The 20,533-nt window shown below is 34.8% G+C and overlaps 1 protein-coding gene across 1 annotated transcript; it reads left to right on the top strand.

Moving 5' to 3' along the window:
* The first annotated feature begins 1,238 nt into the window (after positions 1-1,238).
* On the top strand, positions 1,239-10,979 carry LOC110683775 (tRNA pseudouridine synthase A-like). Its single transcript, XM_021860184.1, has 9 exons — positions 1,239-1,551; positions 1,742-1,847; positions 2,929-3,095; positions 3,940-4,085; positions 6,972-7,063; positions 7,167-7,504; positions 7,629-7,698; positions 9,535-9,597; positions 10,626-10,979. The coding sequence occupies exons 1-9, from the start codon at positions 1,406-1,408 to the stop codon at positions 10,809-10,811; spliced, it is 1,314 nt and encodes a 437-aa protein (XP_021715876.1). The 5' UTR covers positions 1,239-1,405; the 3' UTR covers positions 10,812-10,979.
* Positions 10,980-20,533: the final 9,554 nt, after the last annotated feature.

The raw sequence follows: 20,533 nt of genomic DNA, 5'->3' as shown, positions 1-20,533 counted from the left end.
TTTATTTTTTTTATTTAAACAAATAAATACACAACATTACATAAAAATTATAATTATGACTAAAATTTAGCTAGTATATATAATGTAATTCTGAATAACTAAACTTATCCACAAGTTGCTGTGAAACTCTGTTACGTCGCTCGTATCAACAATGATGTCTCTAGCTAAACTTTCTAATATCGTTCCGAACTCGTGAACTTTGATTGTTTTATTTGGGTAATCCAAAAATCACCATTTGTGTTCCGATTGATGTTATCTGGTCGTCCTGAAAGCTAGATTAATAGCTCGCCGGTTCCAGCTTTAGAACCGATAAGCCAATACTTTTGCACTTGATATGTTGTTGTTTCTGTAACAAGAATAAAATCTTAGCTCTTGCTCAATGCAAACCCCATTTGCGAAAGAAAGACCTCATAGAGTCGTAGTAGAGCAGTTACACGTTTGGTGTTGGGATCATATCTTAGCAATCTTCCACTTCGATCACTTCTATTAATTGACCGAAATTTCCATCGTTGATAACGAGAACTTGTATCGGCAATATACACATGATTGGTCTCAGAGTCGATATCAAAATCATTTAGAAAACGAAATTTAACTCCTCAGCACTGGTTTTTATTATATTGTATTATATTTTTCGTATATATCTAATTATGAGAATAATTTATTTAAGTTTATTTATATTAAGATAATATTTAGTGAATATATCTCTTATGAGCGTAGGTTTTGTATAAATACTCAACCTATTGATGAATAATATAATAAAGCAATACAAACATTATATTATATTTCCACTCTAATTTAGCAAATATCCAACACCTTACATATATATAAGTGATCATATCTTATAAGCATTACATATATATAGGTGATCATATCTTATAAGCGTATGTTTTGTATATATACTCAACTTATTGATGAATAATAATAAAACAATACAAACCATTTTATTATATTTCCACTCTAATTTAGTAGATGTCCAACACCTTTTTATATATATATATATATATATATATATAATATATATATATATATATATATATAATGTATGAAAGTAGAAAAAATCAAGAACTGCGTAGAAATTAAACTTCTACATATATACTTGCTTTAATTTACATAATTACATAAATCTAGAATCTTCATAATCATTCATCAATTTTAGATATTTTCACAATTCTTCGTCAATTTCTCATTTAGAAACAATGAAACATTTGTTGTTTTCAAGGGGTAAGGTGGTCCTTAATCGGACCATATAATTTCGGGTATAGTTCGGATTTAGATAGTCAATCAATATTCGAGTTCGCCCACTTTCAAGTTTCAACCCCTTTCAATCCTCAGTGTGACGGCCCTTTTGGCGTCCAACGTTCCTAGTACTCTAGTAGTAGTCACTTAAAAAGTGTAATTATGCGACATGCTCAAAATCGCCATTGCTAAAAGCCTGAAACCTCAATATTGGGTTCAGGCTCGAAGCTTAAAAATGGCGACTGATGCTGAGAACAAAGTCCACCATCACTACGCTCACACTGACCCTTGCAAGGACTTGCGATGGACAGCCAGGTAACCCCTTTTTTCCCATTTCCAACTAACCCAATTTTATTTGCAGCTCTTTTTTATGAATATGTTGTTGATTTTGCAATTTTACTTCAATTTGTTTGTAAAAATCTGAATTTTTCATCTGGGTTTCATTAATTTTTTGTTAATTTTTGTGGGTTTTGTTGAATTATTAGTTTTCTTGTAAAATATATAGGGAATGTTACCAGTATATGTATTCAAGGCCATGGAAATCAGTAAACGATTATTATTTGGATTTAGTGAATGGGCGTTCTTCTTTGGCAGAGTTATTTGGACACAAGGTTGGTCGTTTATGGTTTAATTAATTTTGCTGGTTATGTATTTGCTTCAATTTTTGAACTTGATTGTGAAATTTTCGGTCTTGGGGCGACCGTTCTTTACAATATCTTCATGTAGGAGAATGGAACTGTGAACTTCTCAAACTTCATACTATAGGAATGGTGAAATTTGAGAATTTTAGAACTAGTACAAATGTGTGTATTTTTTTTGGTTTATAGAGAGCCAATGGGGGCAATAATGTTGGTGAGATTTGATCATTCTTGGCTTTCGGCCTAGGATCAAATGAAGATGTGTCACATTTGTCATTGTGAATTATCATTTTAGGGTTCTTGGTGTTGATGTACAATTTGTGAGCATTATTTTGTGTTTAAGAACTTTGTGTTTGTAAATATTTATGTCATCAACTTAACCATATAACAAAATTATAAGAGTCGAAACTACGAGTTTGAGTTCATTTCACTCACTAACCGTTTTCAATATAATGTACCATAGCTTGTATGATAGCCACTAGGCAGTAATGTATAGTGGTAATGGAAATAGATTTATATGGTATTAGTTTAAAGAAAGTCTCATGTCAATGTCCATGTTAATGCTTTAGCTTATTCGCCTCCAAATGTCTCTTATTTTTTTTCCCCTTAAGTTTTTGCTACCATGCATCACCACTTTAGAGGTGGTCTTGGGTAGTAAATAAAATTAGTGTAGAAAACATATGTTTGCGGATGGAGTTTCATTACCATCAACTTCCAAAGTGGTGAAACTTCATCAACCTCCAATACATTATGACTTTTTTGCTCAACTAATGCCATGATAACCTCAAACTTGTAGTTAAAATATTCAAGCACAAGCCTTGTATTCTCATTAGCATCCATTACCATCATTAGCTGGACCTACCACAGTCATAGTTATGACTCGAGTTGATTTTTCTTCTGGTGCTAAGACTAAATATTGACTTGTTTTGTTGATTGCACTGATTGTTGATGTCGCTTGCTGTAATATGATGATACTGTTTTAGGAAAGTGTTTCAGTAGTCTCCTAATTATTTTTGCGCTCATATTTAATATATGTTTGTTGAATCATGACAAGGATGTGGATGACATTGTGAAGAGTTCTGATGAATATGCTCCGGAGAATAATGTCCCTGATGATCATTCTGGACGATGGGCGAGAGTGACTTATAAGATAGTAGTGTCCTATCATGGGGAGTACTTTGATGGTTGGCAGAAGCAGCCTGGATTAAACACTGTTCAGGAGTATGTTTCTGTTACTTTGTCAGGACTCTCATAAATATGAATGTGTTGTATTATTTTTATTCACAGATTTTTTTCCTCTATTTCGTCTGGCGTTAGATCAGCTCCCTCGGCCTAAAAGAATATTATTTATTAGTTTTGTCCTTTCTTCATTTTATGTCTCAGATTTCTCATGCATATACTCTTTTTATTCAATCTGTCTCAAAATTTAAAGCCTACCTATGTCTCTGGTAACTCTGATATCTAGTTGAGTTCATTCTTGGTGGTATAATTTTTTCTAGAATACTTGGTTTTACTTTGGAATGTTCTATGTTCCATAAACAAATATATTAGGTTGACCAAAGTTTCTCAAAAATTATGAGCTACTAAGGTCCAATTGGGGAAAAAAAAGAACGGAGAAGCAAACTACATGTAGGAAGAAGTGACTTTAATTTCTAGATGGGTTAGATATTGGCATTTCTGTACTGCTTATTTTAACTGAGACCCAGACAGTGAAGGAATGTGTCATTTATGTTGTTTGTTGAATTCTAGATCTCATTTCTAATAAAGTTTGAATGCATGGTGAATTTTGGAAATTTGGAATGTGAATATGTGATCCTCTCCTTCAGTTGAATGTGATGTCTATTTATTTCTTACTTCATGCAAATTTTCGGTTTTGAGAATCAGCTCTTCCCTACTTTACATGAGCAGATTGGTTGACTGATCTCTTTCTCTCTGCATTTAGTTTCAAACTATGTATGATTAGATTCAAGGACTTTATTTGATAATCTTTTTCGGATAAAATATTTGGCTTCCCTTGTCCGATCCACTTCCTTTCTCATTTGATTACCTTCTCTACTCAAAACAGACCGGTGGAGAGGTCCATTGGGATATTTGTGGATGAAAGGAAGGCTCAACAGAGGAAAAAAAAGGGTTTGCCAGTTGAAGGGATGGTAGTTGTTGCTGGGCGAACTGACAAAGGGGTGACGGCACTTAACCAAGTTTGCTCATTCTGTAAGTTGATTCTTGACATCTCTACCATTCATTGGTAACTTCCTGCTTACCTGAGTAAAGATTAGGGTAGTTGCATCGATGTACACATTATTCAGTTTTTTGGGCTAATCTTGGGCTATGATTGCTTTCCTGTTGTATCCATTATCTTCATATTGCTATGCACTCACAGTTTATCTTTAGTGTGGTCTTGCTAGATCTGTTATTTTAGTTGTTAACAAGTTCACCCTTGTTTTGAAGTATCTAGTAAAGTAAACAAGCCGTGACTCTCAATAAACATTAAACAACCATATAATTGATAATGAGCCGAGCTTGTATATAAAAAGCTACTTTATAATAAAACTTGTTTATGAACATGGCTTGATTTATAAATGTGCTATTTGCTAGCACTATTACCTCCTAAACGAATCAAGCTTGAATAAAATTATGAGCTTTGTTCGGACTTGCATAAGTTAAAGTGCTTAGCTCATCTTGCCTCATTTACACCCTTAAAAGTAGGAGAAAGGGCCAAACAACATTAAGAAGCAACTATCACACCTGGGTAGCGGGTATAGATTCCCTTAGGTTCAAAGAGGTCCAAGTTGTGCAACTGTATAGCGAAACATTGACATTTGAATGGTTGTTTACAAGAGACAAAGGTATCCATCAATGTTTGATGAAAATTGTGTTTGGCATGCAAGTATTTTTTACAATGGTAGGCTTTTTTTTTTTTTTTTTTTTTTTTTTCTTTTTTTCTTTTTTTCTTTTTTTTGAATTACCTTTTGCGTTCCACAAATATTGCACCATGTTGACAATATGTTGATATAGCATGACTATATTACTCATTACATATAAATCACAATGATAGTCAAAGGAGAGCATGTGAATAGTGTAAAAGTCAATACGGTGCAATATTTTAGAATGGAGGAAGTGTATCATCTATAATCTTCGTCACTTGGATAATGATCACTATTATTTGAATATATTGTGACAATTTTCCTTATCATTTTCTACTTTCAAACTTTAGTATTGTTTTTACCTTCTGGCCCTTTATTTGTCTTTGACATTATTTGTAAGAAATTCTGCATTCCAAAGTAACTTTATATAGGAGACAAATTATCATTTTATTCATATTTAGTCATTACTTGATATTTTGAAAAACTGAGTATGGTTACTCATCATTGCATTGCGACCACATTGTAAAGCATTGTAGTGAATATTATCCTCATCACTGAATCGCGAAAGGATTGTGGGTTATTGCGACTATGATAATAGGCCACAACTGCCAGATACCATCTGGATTTCCCTTGAAAGTAGTTCTGAATTTACCGCGATTGTGACCACATCTGGTAATTAAACCTGCTCCTAAGGGACAAAGGGAGTATCTTATTAAGATTATTGGAGCAAAGTGCTACTTAATTATGGGGTGCCTGGATAACGCGCAAGATAAATGATGTGAGGTTACCAAAATGGGTTCAAGTTAGATGATAATAAGCAAAAGAATAAAACTGGCTTGCTTAAGTATTAATACTTAAGTCCTTGATGACTTAGATTGAAAGATGTTCTTTGTTTTTGGACTATGTAATTACATACTGTCTCGGGTTTTTTTGTTATACTTGGATACTGTTGATATGTAGATTAAGGAAATTTTGAAAAAGTTTGGTGGATGTAAGAGAGTGAAATGGTGTAAATTTTGTTTGATAGGAGGATTGAGATAGTAAAGGGGGTTTGTCAAAAATGTAATGTAGTAGAAGTGAGTATATTATATATAAAAAAGACCGGAAGGTGAGTAGAACAAAAAAGGAAGTATTCTCAACACACTAGGCACTGCCACAAGGTTGCAGACACCTTGTAGAATATTTTCTTTGTTTCCACTATATTTATGGCATACATCTTCTTTGAAGTGGATATTGCTCATTGTTGCTCCATGGTGGCATAAATTTTACTGTGAGATCACAATAAGAAAAATAAAATAAAATTTGAACAGGAGGTTGGCCAATCCAAAACCTTTCATGCAGTGCATGTTCTCAGGGGCTGGTGTTTGTTATTGGGAGAACATTGTCTGTTTGAGCAATGTTTATTTATTTATTTATTTTATTTATTTTTTTAAAAAAAACTTCTTTCTAAGGTGGTTGGGCTGATCTTTCTGTTGCAGCACCCTGAGTATTATGCGTTGGAAACCTATCATGTATTTTGTTTTTTGGTTTTTTTAGTGAGATTACACGACTAGTAGCTTAATTATCTAGAGTAAGGGAGTGAGAAATTAAATTGGTTGATCTAAAGTATCAGATAGGTTTTGTCAAAGATTAATATATTATACACAGTTTTGGTCAATCCTGTTCCGCTTATCAAATACACTTATTTACTCTGTTAGGTGGTGCAGGATTTTTCTAATCTTATATCTAAAAAACATTGCTTGCAGACATTTGCTTCATCTCAATGTTTCTGTGCTTCTTCCTATAATTCTGTGCTGGACAAGATATTCTAGTTTCCTAAAGAAGAGGTGGATACTCCCTCTGTCTCCAAATAAGTTGAAATAAGTTGCGTGGTTGCTTTTAACCAAGTATAAAAGTATTGTTAAATGTTAATAAAATTGGAAATAAAAGAAGGTAAAGAGAGAAAAATAAAGAAAAAGTGGGTGTAGAGAAAATACAAGAGAAAGTGGGTAGTAGAGAGATTGTAAGAGAAAGTGGGTAGAGTGACAATCATTAAAGGAAAGTGCAGCTTATTTTGGAGGTGTCCAAAGTAGGGATTAATGTAATTTATTGTGGGATGGAGGGGATACTTTTTTTATTTTTTTAATTGTACTATGAAAGTGAGTAACATGAACTATAATCTGCAAAAGTGTGACTATAGTTTCCTATTTCTGATTCTTGGCTATGACTGATGCATTTTGTATGGCATGTCCAGATACTTGGCGAAACGATGTCAATATTGAGGACATTAAGCATGCCATTAACTTAGCAGCACCCGAGAAACTCCGAGTTGTATCTGTGTCTCAGGTAATACCTTAAAGAAACTTCTCAATACATGCCCTTCTTGTTTGAGAAAATTTAGCTGATTATGACTGTGCATGAATGTGAACCACTCAGTTTATTGTTGAAGGTATCGCGTGCTTTTCATCCAAATTTTTGTGCCAAATGGAGGAGATATCTTTACATTTTTCCATTGGGGGAAGGAGATCGCAGGGAACAAAGTAGTGAAATAGAGGAGACAGAAATTTTGTGGTCTGAAAAGAGTCAGAGATGTGGAAAAAATGAAATTGCTAAAGATGATCATGAGGAGAATTTCAAGGACCTTTCAACTGAAAAAACGGAGCTTGATGGGGTAAAGAAACCAACATCCTTCTCTGTCAGAAGAGTTGATCAGCTTTTACATCAATTAGAAGGAAAGTTACTTTCCTATAAAATGTTTGCCCGAGACACCAAAGCTTCAAGAAACACGTAAGTTTCTTTTTCCCTTTTGGCCCCCATTATGCGACTAGCCTGTGAATCTGTAAATTATTTATGTTAATTAACTAAAACTGTGTTATGAGCCATACTAAATTCTTCCATTACAATATTTCAGCGGACCCCCAACAGAGTGTTTTGTGTATCATGCTCGAGCAGCTGAAGTTAAAATACCTTGCTCAAATAAGGTTACTATTTTCAATTATGTTCTTTGTTTTTGTAACGCGTGGGAGGGTTTATTATTGTATATACCAATGCTAACATACTGGTATAGAGGCACTTTTGCTAATCGTATATTTGTATGCCTGATTTTTAGAATAAGCATCAAATGTTTACTATTTGTAGTCCTATACTTGTACGATTTATTTAATCATAACTCATATTCTTTTTGGCTTGATGAAAAACCACATTCTTTTAATTATGACAAACTGACTGGCGAAAGAGTCTTGGTGCTGTATGATGTTCCTGATTTGCGTGCTACACACACGAGCAAAGAAATGAAATAGGATGAGTATTGGTGTCATCATAAGCTGACATAGAATAAGAAAAGGTCAATTGTTATGAAGTAAAAAACAAGATGAACATGAAGCTTTTATTAAAAGTTCTGAAAAAAACGGGGGCAACACCATGGCATAGCTGCATAGGTGTGTCTTTGGTGTTGACAAATGTCAATATGTCATTCCTAAGGGGTAGTGTTTGCTTAGTAAATAATTATAGCTTTAAGAATGAGAGACTAGGCTTATAAGTGTGAAATTCAAGTTGAGAGGGGAGTGTGGACTTGGGACATTGGAAAAATTTCACGAAGAGGATGAAATAAAGATGTAGTATGAGGATGGCTGGTAGTTCAAATGAGGGGATATTATTATGGAATGATGCGCAACTTTCCAAGTCGCTATCCAAGTGAAAGGAAACATTGGGAGATTTTAAAATTTTTCATTACTTAAGAAATATAGAATGGTAATGGTGGATGAGGAAGATGTGAGCATGAGTGTATGACCAGGCCTGAAAGTTAGTATGTGCTGAGTAGTTCCAATATCTCTATCATGAAATCTGCTAAGAGAAAATTCTTTGGTGACTGAGCAGTATCTGTCTGTATTTGCTAATAGGAGGTTTTTCTTCCTTTCTCCCTTGAAGAGAGTTCTGGTGAAGGTTGAGTACTTGAGGCTGCTTCCTTCGCTTTCATGTTGTGGTGATTATTAATAGTCAATACTCTTCTTATGGTGAGATATGTACTTTGATCATGAACTTGACATGGAAAGTTAACGTTACATGGTGCATTTGAGGATGGTCAGTTTTTGGTGAGATGTTTTTTATAAGGTAACTGCTAGAATCACAAGGGGAAAAGAATAGGAAGTATAGTCATATCATCCCTGTCCTCGCAGGTTGTTGGTCTGTCCTGACTCTCTGGTGATTGTCTGTGGAATGTATAATATTGCCCAATTGCCAATAAAACTATAGGAGGCAAATTGCCGTTGTGAGTGGTAACTTGTTTTACTCAAGTTAACGTGTGATTTGTGAACCATTTTTTTTCCACATGCTGATAATTGTAGGCTGGTTGCCTGGTTGTCTACCAGTATAAATTGATAATTATAAAATTCGTGAACTTTACCTGTCAAGCTGCTGGTGTATCTGTTCAAAAAATAAAAATAAAAGTGACAATATTAAAGTCTCCAATTTGGTTGGGGTTGGGCATTTGTTGATCCAAAATAAAAATATGCATTTAACCTAAAGGTTACTCAGACCTGTACAATCAATTATTGACCTGTTTATAATCTACCTGATCCATAACATCCATTCAAAAGGCTTAAACATGTAATAAGAAAAATAAAAAAACTTTACAAGGATTTAAAGTGTTAGAAAAAAACATGCTAAAAAATCTTTTGGTATCCATCTATCCATTATTATGCTTGAGATCATGTAAAAAGATTCTTTTGTAAATGCTAATATTTTCTATTGTACACAGCTGACTAGTTGTTCCAATATTTTGAATATCATGTTACTTATACTATCATTCTTCTTGACAGGATCATGCAGATGGTATGAAAGTAATGTGCATTGAGCTTGTTGCCAACCGTTTCTTAAGAAGGGTAAATACTCATAAATCTTTATCTTTGGTGATTTCATAGTCATCAATTAACTAAATCCCTGGAACAGTAAAAGTGTTCACAAATATTTGTCATATAAAACCCATGAGTTTGCAGTATCTTAAATTATTGAGCTGTTTGTGCACCATCTGGTAATGGTGCAGATGAGAAATCTATCGGATTCATAGCAAGGATCCAAAAGTTCATAGAAGGGCCTTGTATTTGATGATCATGTCATGAATGAATGTACTACCAGAAAGATTTATATGAAGTAAATTTTGAGCTGAAAAACCAGAGGTTTAAAAAATCTCATTTCTAAAGCATGGCTAGCTTTCTAATTTCTCCTTCATTACTTCATAAATCTATAAAATCATCCATGCTTGTAACATAGCAAGACCCGTTATTAAAAAAGTGGAGCTCCATAGTTCTTTTGTTGGGTGTGGTCGTATGGTTCAGTGAAAGGAGCTCAAACTAGGATATGAGAATATCTGAATAGCACCCTCGCCTGCATAAAGTTTGTCGAAAGTTTTCAAATTTCCTTAGTAGTAGTGCTTTATGATTGACTTTTCCCAAAATATCTTGAGGATTTAGCAATGGAAAGAGTTTGAGAATGATGTGACTCTTATATAGAACATTTGTTAGTTAAGCTGTATCATATTCTTAATAATGAGACCATGAGCGCCTGAAGGGTTACAACTCTGTAACAATTTATTCCAGATGAAGTTTGTTTTACTGCGAAAAACCTGTTTTGCTCAAGTCTTATCTCATGTGATTGATTCAAAACACATTTTCTTCAGTATAAATCCATCACCAAATATGATATTCCTCAGTTGCATCATTTGATAATGATTTACATAGTGCAATTTCAATGTCCCATGACTCCCATCTTATCAATGCATGAATTTTCCGTCTCTTGTTAAAAAGGATACGTTTGTTTGTTCTTTAGTATGAGACAGTGACACTCATCTGGAAATCCTGCTTGCTGACATTCTTCCCTATTGATCGAGTAATGTGTTGTGTGTGTACTGCAGATGGTTCGTGTTCTTGTTGCAACTGTAGTTAGGGAAGCAGCCGCTGGCTCAGAAGAGGATATTTTACTAAAACTGATGGAAGCTACGTGTAGACGGGCTACTGCCCCTCCTGCCCCTCCAGACGGTCTCTGCCTTGTTGATGTTGGGTATTCCGATTTTGATCCACAAAAATGCTTCATTTGTTAAGGTAATCCAGTTGTATTGATGATAACATTTAGTGTAACCTCCCTCATTTACCCACACTCCTGCCATCAATTGCATATGCTGCTAGTCTGCTACTACATACTTTATTGAAGAGCCATTAATTGAAATCTTGGTACTTTATCTCAATTTAACATCCGAATATTCTCGCTACTTTATCTCTTCAAAGATCTGTCATTTATTTCATCACAACCTGAATTTCCTGATTTTTAGGTAATCTGACAGCCTTCATATCATGTTTTACTCTATCGTTAGTAAATGAAGATGTAAGAGTGTCATACAGCCCTAGGTCAAATTAATGTATATCACAAAATCATTGTCTATATCCATCGAAGGGGATTGGTATAGTACACAAGACTAGAGGCCGATTATAGACGACTTCAAGTGCCCGGAATTCATATAAAAAAAGTCCAGAATAGCCCAAGTTAGAAAAGAGTACACATATCTGAGATATAGTTTGGCAAATGACAAGTATCAGATGTATTTAATCAACTCTCAATACAACACCAACAATAGGAGAAACTATTTCTTGTGAAGATATGTACCTGAAACTTGTGTATTGTATTAACAAGTACCACCATTTATCTCGCGGTTTCTAAATTCAAATATCAAAACTATTGGTGATTAATTGATCATGCATATATACATGGAAATGGCTCTTTAGCTATTGTGCTCTGAAATCAAATACTCGTAGATCTAATACTACCTCCGTTAATTGCTATCTGCAACTTTAAGGTATTATTTGTGAGATATAAAATATTTCAAAGTTGCAAATAATAATTAACGGAGGTAGTACTAGACATCTCCTTAAGTAAGGACTACGAATAATCGAGTATCAAGAGTCCTAACCTCTACAGTTTCTGTTAAGTCTGTTCCTTTGTAGCGTCTAAAGAAAGTCAGAGCATAAAGGAATTGAAGCCAAAAGAAATAACAGTCCACAAAAGCCATCCTTTCCGTGGATTGAATGGTTCCTTGAAATCTGAGATTATTAGTGCATACGAATTCTTAATTAATCATTAAAAGAAATAAGTGCACTTGTTTTCGACAAACTGTCTTGTTCAAGTGTTACGATTATTACAAAATCCGTAGACATTACGACAATCTTGTAGAACATGAACTTGAGCTTAGGAAGAGAATTACATACCAAGAAGTCCCAACTTGAATGATTCCATTTACATTAGATCCAAGTGTAGAACTGACTTGAAAGTATTTGCAAACTTTCGTTGCTACAATGAATGGTGCACGAGAACTGAAATTGAGAACATAGATAAATACATACTGATTAATCATAGCCTAATATTAGAATTGAAGTAACTGAAATTACTTGAGTCAAAATGTTGAAAACCTATGTTATATCAGCAATGGCTACTGTCAATATAGTTGTAAGCAATGACCACGGTACATTCCAGCCTTTTAGAACGTTATAGTCGTTAAGAACATTCCACTGTTAACAAAAATAGTTAGTTCTAGCCAAATTATACAACAATCTTGTAAATTGAATGGATAAAAAGTGGCAACAAGAGTGACCAATATTTAATGGAATTTTGCTACACTTATATAGCTTAAATTTGTACTCCGTAACAATTAAATACTGAGGACCTGAGGTCTAACGTTTACGGTATACTATGAGATTATCGATTGATCATGGACCGGCTGAGCCGCGCTTTTACAATTCGGGTTCAAATTCGGGTTGGCCTTTTGAGGGCAAGCCTAGCCAATAATAACCAACATATATATAGTCGAAAAAATTACGGGTCTTGCTAATAATTTGCAAAAAGTTGCCAACTTTAGTGCCATGTTCAACCTAGAAATTTAGCACAACATTAAGACTAAAATAAAACAATCGATTCCAAAATAAAATCTCTCGGTATCATATTAATTGACTCGTTTAATTAAAAAGATGAACTCAAGGTAAAAATGTAAAATAACCCCAAATTGCAAATTTGCAATCACCTTCACAAAATATATTTATATATTATATTGAAACTATGAAATTATTACTATGTAGGTTTGTTCACTTAACACGTCATCATTATACAAACCTCTCCCCTAACAAACCTTTCATCAACAATAGATAAACTTATTTATAGGTTTATGTAGGGGACCCACTATCTTCAATGCTAATATAATATAACTAGTTTTGTGTCCGTGCGATGCCCGGGTTGTTTATTGAATTTTAAGATAAATTTTTAATCTATATGTCAAATTTTAAAATATATCGTTGATACAAAATTAGTTAGGAATTGATGTGTTTTTGTGACAATTTAAACTATGTAGTAGACATGTAATGATTAATAATAATAATATTGGTGAAAAATATTTCTTGACCCGTAACCTGAAATAAGATCCTTGTTTGAAATGACTTGTGACCAGATTCGATTGACAATGACTGGTCTACACACAGTAATAAAATTATATTAGATTGTGAAGTATATATATTATTTAAATTGATTAGAATATATTATAAATAGTAGATGTGGTGCATTTTGATTTAATTCCTTCTCTCTAAAAAAATATTATGATACAAAAAATAAATTTATATGATAATTTATGAGAGTTATAATCTAATTATTTTTTGAATAAAATAATATAATATAATGAGCCCCACAATATTTTTTCCAAGGGTTAAACTTTTTGTCAACTCAGCAAGTTCAAACCGGTTTGTGTAGACAAACCTTTAAAAAACAAACTTCAACTCACAATAAGATTTGTTTCCACAAACCTCTTATTGCTATTGCCCTAAGCAAGTAAGCTAGCATACAAAAAATATACCAGGTCTGGGTCTGGTTTAGTACTCGTATCGTCTTTGTTTTCGGAGGCGGTGCAGTAGCTGTTAGAGCGCATTGAAGAAGATAAACCAACACCAACGTCAAACCTGAGGCGGAAGTAATGTGGTAGTTTTGTAGGAAGATTAAGGTTGTGATGATGTGACAAAATAGTGTTGGAATAATTGACACTATATTTTGATGATGAAGGATTAAGACGTGAAGTAGTGGCAGTGCTAATCATTCGAGTGGACGCCATGAGTGTGCGCCTAAGAGAGGAGAAACGAGGAGATAGAAAATTCGGCATTGTTTTTTCAAAGATTATGATTTCAATGATTGAAGAATGAAGATGAGCTGCTGTTCTTGTTGTATTACGGTACAATTTACAAAGCTTGTAGTAGGTGAAGTAGTCCTGGGTGAGTCATAATAGTGACAAGTAGGGGTGATAATGAGACTGAGCTATTCGTGAACTGTTCGAGCTCGGTTCGGTCAAAGCTCGGTTCGATGAGGCTCGACTCGAGTTCGAGTTCGGCTCGAAACCTTAACGAGCCGAAAGCTCGTGAACAGTTCGATTAAAATATATATATTAAAAAAAAGTTTGATATTTAAAAAAAATATAAAAAAAATAAGAAATAAAAAAATAAAAAATATATATTCTCATGACTTTTTAAAACCCTAACCACAACTCCAACCTCCAATACCTCACGGCCGTCATCCCCCTCAAAACACTCTACCCTCAAAACACTCTCAACTCTAAACAACCAGATTTCCACAATCCATGAGTCCACATCTACTGCTGTTCATGCTCCACCGCGAATTAGTGTTCTCCGTCATATATTCACCGTCGTCTACTCAACTATGGCTGGAATTGGAGGTTAGTTTGTTTATCTAACTATGGCTGAAGACAAGTCACATAGATTTGGAAAGAAGACAAGAGCATCAACTTTTTCACTAAAAATTGTAATATTATGGTTTTGTGGAACTTTTAGATATTTTGTAATATTTTATTTTATATGAATTGTTTGTATCTCTTGGAGTTTGTTTAACATTTAGATGATCGGAAATATGCCAAATATTTTAATTAGTCAACGCATTATCATAATTTATTTATTCTTTTGAATAAAATGCATTATCATAAAATCATTGACTTAAATAAAAAGAATTAAATATTTTTGAAAAAAAAAACTCAAATCGAGCCGAGCTTCGAGCCGAACTTGGGTTTGGAGTCTCGAGCTCGAGCCGAGCCCAAGTTTTCAAAGCTCGTCGAGCTTCGAGCTCGAGCCGAGCCTCCTTTATGACAAATTTATAACACAGAGTATTATGTGTGGCTGGCCACACCGTGTGGCCAATCACTATAGGGGTTACTTTGATAGTGTAATGGGGGTTACTTGGTCAGTGTTAAAAGGGTTACTTCGTCATTGTTATAGAGTTACTCTCGATCAGTGTTATAGGGATTACTTAATCAACTTTAAATGGGTTACTTTAAGTGGCCACACGGTGTGGCCGACCGCATACAAGACGTGCTAAATTTATAAAAACACGGTAGGATAAAGGTATTTTTTGAGACAAACCTAACAACATTCCACTTGATTATATAAATTTTTATTGGGGTTTAGTAGAGTAATTGAAGCAACTAAAAAAAGATTGAAAATTTGGGTTTCCAAGAATCGAACTGCTAACCATTGAGTCCAAAGCGTACAAACCAAGCACTGACTTATTACCAGCGAGCTACGCTGAGCTTTCTATTTCATATGTACATACAAATTGTATTTATTCCTTTTTCCGATTTATTTTAATTGAAAAAAAAAACTTTTTATTTTCCAAAAAATCAGTGGATTCAATGAACTCACTTGAACCCAACGTGGATCCGCCACTGCCACCCCTTAACAAACCAAACAAAGGAAAATATATGGAAAAAAATGGAAAATTTATTTTCCATGAAAACCTTTTACATCAAACCAAATAAGGCCTAAATGTAACTAGAGATGGATAGATCGAGCTCCTGGCATAGTTGGTTCATAGCCACGTCAGGTCAGGACAGGCTACGTGACGTATTGCCCATGTAATGCACCAAGTTGTATTAAAAAACATGCATCCCTACTTGTATAAAACATCTAGAAGAATACTTGAAACATAAACTTATTTGGGCAAGGCGTACACAATATTACTACCTCCGTTAATTATTATGTGCACAAATAATGTCCCTTTGTTACACATAACAATTAACGGAGTTAGTATTACAAGTATAACTTAAGAAAAGGAAGAAACATACCTACAAACCCCAAGATATATGATTCCATATGCATATGGTCCAAATGGTGCAAAGTACTCAAAAGCTCTCGACAATAAAACGTCATAATAAAACTGGATTGAAGAACATAGATACATTCTGATTAATGGCCTAAAATATCAAGTAACCGGAACAATATTATAAAGGAAATTTTGACAATTAGCACCTTCTGTTATGTCCATTTTAGCAATTACCACCTTCTATTTTTTTTTTTTGAAAATTACCACCTTCTACTTTCAAAAACATCAAAAGTTACCACCTTCTTGCCCCCCAACTACCACATGACGTCATTTTGGGCCCATTTTTTCCCTTCCCTCCCTATTTCCCTCAAATTTCTCATTCCTATTTGGATCCTCATCTCCCCTTTCACTTTTTTCCCCTAAATTACCAATAATTGTTCGTCAATTTTGATTTAGAGGAGTGAATTGAAGTGTTTTTGATTGTTTGGGGAAAAAAGTGAAAGGGGGATGAGAATCGAGTTAGGAATGAGAAATGTGAGGGAAATAGGGAGGAAAGGGAAAGAATGATCCCAAAATGACGTCATTTGGTAGTTGGGAGGCAAGAAGGTGGTAACTTTTGATGTTTTTGAAAATAGAAAGTGGTAATTTTCAAAAAAAAAAAAAAAATAGAAGGTGGTAATTGCTAAAATGGACTAAATGGAAGGTGGTAATTGTCAAATTTTCCTATTATAAACTAAAAGTGATGTTGAAAACCTTATCTTAGCAATGGCCGCTGTCTGTAAAGTTGTACGCAATGACCACGGCACATTCCAGCCTTTTTGAATATTATTCCACTGTCACCCCGGAGTAGTAATTAGTTCGATACAAAACTTTAGCGTTACTCAAATTTAGGAAATTTTGACATTTACTACCACTAAAAACGGCACTCTTCAGATTCACTACCAATTTTTAAAATTTTTTTACTTTGCTACCAGACAAAATAGAGTTTGTTAAAATTAACTACCACTTAACGTTTTCTGTGACTGCCGTTGACAGTGGGCCCCACCTTAGGCAACTAACACCTCTCTTAACTTTCTCTCTCCCCGTATCTACTCTAAATCTCTCTATCTTCTCCCATTGAATGCTCTGAACCTCCATTATTGACCACACATTGAAGGATTTTTTAACCAAATTTAACCAAGATTCTCTCTTTCTCTCTCTGTCGGTTTCCCTTTTCCTTTCTCTCACTTACTTATCCACAGATCTAGGCTTTTGGTTTGCGTGGAAGCAGTTGAGTGGAGGAGGAGTTCCAACTGGGTCAAGCTCTTCGAAGATACCATTGCTGAAGTGGAAATGGAAGATTCTGCTGACAGGTATGCACACTCCTTTTGTACTAGTAGTGGTCCAATAATGGTGGTTGATTTGCAATAAATTGATGTAATGTAGGGCAATTTAGGCAAAAAATTAGTAGCAAACCCTAGATTATCGAGCTGTGCTTAATTAATTTAATTTAACCTTAGTAATGTAATTAAATACTGATGTGTGAGTAAACAGTCATGTGGTATGCTTAATTTGTTTGTAATTGTTTGTTTGTGCAACTGTGTAGATGAATTTTTAATTGCTTGTGTTGTGTGTTTATGTCGGTTTTATTGTAGAATAATGGAAGGTGAAGATGAAACTGTGGACATTAAGGTTAGATTATTTGGTGGGTTTGTTGTAAAACAAAGAAAAGGGAAAGAATATTGGGTATATGAAGCTAGGTTTACCTATTAGAAGTATGCTGTCCCACTGTCTTCTATAAATGTAGGATACTTAAGATATATATGTATACAAGGGTTTGTAGAGATGTATTAGGATGTGCCTAACATAATCAGCATATGGTATAAGGAGAAGGGAAAGACATGGACTAATGGGGAAAGGAGGATTGATACTGAGGAAGATGTTAGGGGATTCATAGAGGCCAAACACAGGGATGGGTATCTAGAGCTTTTTCAAACAGTGGGACTAGAGGAGTGGGACAGGCTAAATTATAGTGTTGTTAGGTCTGGGGCTAGAGGAATGGGAAAGGAGTTGTCAAATCCGCCTAATGATAATGAAGCTGGATCACAATCCAACCCATCACAATCCAACCCAACACAATCTGGCCAACTTAGGATTGGGTCACAACCTTCCCAATCAAACCCATCCCAATCTAGGCAGTTCCAATCCAACCCTTGTCAACCCTTAGACTGCTCCAAAGATATCTGCCCACCAGAAACTGAGAATAACCAGATTTAAAGATTGTGCCAGCTGCTAGGAGGAGCCTAGATTTGTGAAATCTACACATCCTGTAAAATCCAACCAACAAACCTTCCAGAAGCTTGTTGTTCACTTACCTCTCTCAAAAATACATCCAACTAACCCTAGTAAGACTGAGGTCAGGAGAAGCCCCAGGTTATTCAACAAATCTGCAAATAGGGAAGGTGTGTGTGGTGTGAGTGAGGAAGGGAAGGTTGAGGAGAACAGTAAAGCTTTGTCAAAGGCTAAGAGGCAGCTGTTTAAGGTTGATGAGTTTGGATCAGGGTCAGGATCTTCTTCATCAGATGTCAGTGACTTAGAGATTGATTGGGAAGCTGGTGAAGAAGAATTGGGCAACAGTGAAGAGGAAGATGAAGAATGGTTTAGGCAAACAAGAAAGGGTATATTAGGAGAAGTTCATACAAGTCTTGAGGACAAGGATGAAGGTAAAAAGCTTGGGCAGCTTGTGAAAGACATTGGATGTAAGGACCTTAAGCTACAACAAGAGGGCAGTGAGTCTGATGAACTGAGAAGCTTACAGGGTTCAGATGAAGAGGAAGAGCAGTGTACATGGTTCAGAGAAGACATAGATTTTAAGAAACCTATTTTGCTTGAGAATAAGCAGAAGTTCAACAGTAGTAAAATCTTGAGGAAGGCATTGAGAATTCATGCCATTAAAAACATGTATGAGTTTTACTACCTTCACAATGGAGGTGACAGAATAACAACATTTTGCAGAAAAAGATGTAAGTGTGAATGGAACCCTAAAAGAAGCAGCTTACCCTTATGCACATGCAGTCAAGAAGTGAAGAAGTGTCAGTTCAAGGTAGCTGCTAGGAGGTTGTTTAATAGCAGTACTTGGCAAATTAAAGAGTTGAGATTGAAACACAAGTGTATGAGGTCCAAGATGAATGCATGTGTGACCTCTGAGTTCCTGGCAGAGAAGTATGTAGAGGAATGGAGAAGCAATCCTAACTGGAAAATTAAAAGTTTTAGGGCTAGGGTGTTGAGTGACCTAGGAATACATGTTGGATATTCTCAAGCTTGGTTAGCTAGGGCCAAGGAAAAGCTTATGATTTATGGATCTGCTTCAGAGCAATATGCCAGGGTGTGGGATTATAGCAAGGAACTATTGAAGTATAACCCTGACAGTGCAGTCTATGTTATATGTGAAGGAATGGATAGGCCTCAACCTCCTCTCTTCATGAGGATGTATGTCTGCTTAGCTGCTTTGAAGAATGGATTCAATAGAGGTTGTAGGCCTCTCATTGGGCTAGATGGCTGCCATTTGAAAGGGACCTACCTAGGACAGATTTTAGTAGCTGTGGGCAAGGATGGGAGTAATCAGATATTCCCATTGGCTTGGGCTACTGTGGAAGTGGAAAAAAAAGACACTTGGGCCTGGTTTCAGGACTGCTTGAAGAGAGATGTTAGGGATATCAATGAAGAATTAGGTTTGACATTCATGTCAGACAGACATAAGGTGATCCCTTCACACTTAAACTTCCTAGACATTTGTAACACCCCGAAATCTCCCTCTACAAAAATACCAGTATAATACGTATAATTATACCGTAGAGATAGACTTGGGCGTATTACCGCCGCGTGATTACGCAAGGCTACTCAAAATACTTAACTCAATAACAAAAACTTGCAGCGGAAACTCAACTTTCTTTTATTAATACTTAGGAAAATAGTAACATTGTTATGAGTACTCTAAATAAAGACAAGACCAACATTCCTAAACTAGGTGAAGTAAATCCCGAGACTCCCATATGCTCATTCATTACTCCACCTGAAAATAGTCAACACTACTTACCATTACGGTAAACAGGGCGAACCAAAACAAATAGGAAATACAGATTAGCAAAATATGCTAAGTACGATAAGTGCAAGATAATGTAAACTCAATTTATTTGCAAACATGCTTTTAAAACCGATTCCAATAAATAATCCACTAATTCCAAAACTCATGATTCAAAACCAATTCCAATGATTCAACATACAAAATAATTGATAAACCAATTCCTTTAAAAATCCAATTCCTTTTTGAACCAATTTCATTAAATCCAATTCCTTACCCAAGTGTGCACACCCCCCCCCCCCAAGCTAGTCTCCTTATATTACAAGGCTATTCTTGAGGAAAGATCCGGTCATACAAAGTCCAAGGCCTTATCAATAAACCAAATCCGCATAGTGGGATTACCAATCTGCTTATAAAGCATTAATAATAATAATAATAATAATAATAATAATAATAATAATAATAATAATAATAATAATTCAATGGTTCAATAAATCCTTTTAAGATCCAACAAATCCAATATAATTCAAACTCCTTTTTGATAAGTCCACATACTTTCAAAATCAAAACATTTTAAATAAATACTTGAGAATAAAATCTCATAGTAATAGCTTTCCAAAATCAATAACTCT

This window comes from Chenopodium quinoa, unplaced genomic scaffold (genome assembly GCF_001683475.1).
Source record: "Chenopodium quinoa cultivar QQ74 unplaced genomic scaffold, ASM168347v1, whole genome shotgun sequence".
In the NCBI taxonomy this organism is placed as follows: Eukaryota; Viridiplantae; Streptophyta; class Magnoliopsida; order Caryophyllales; family Amaranthaceae; genus Chenopodium; species Chenopodium quinoa.
This window is presented reverse-complemented; position numbering and strand designations above follow the sequence as displayed.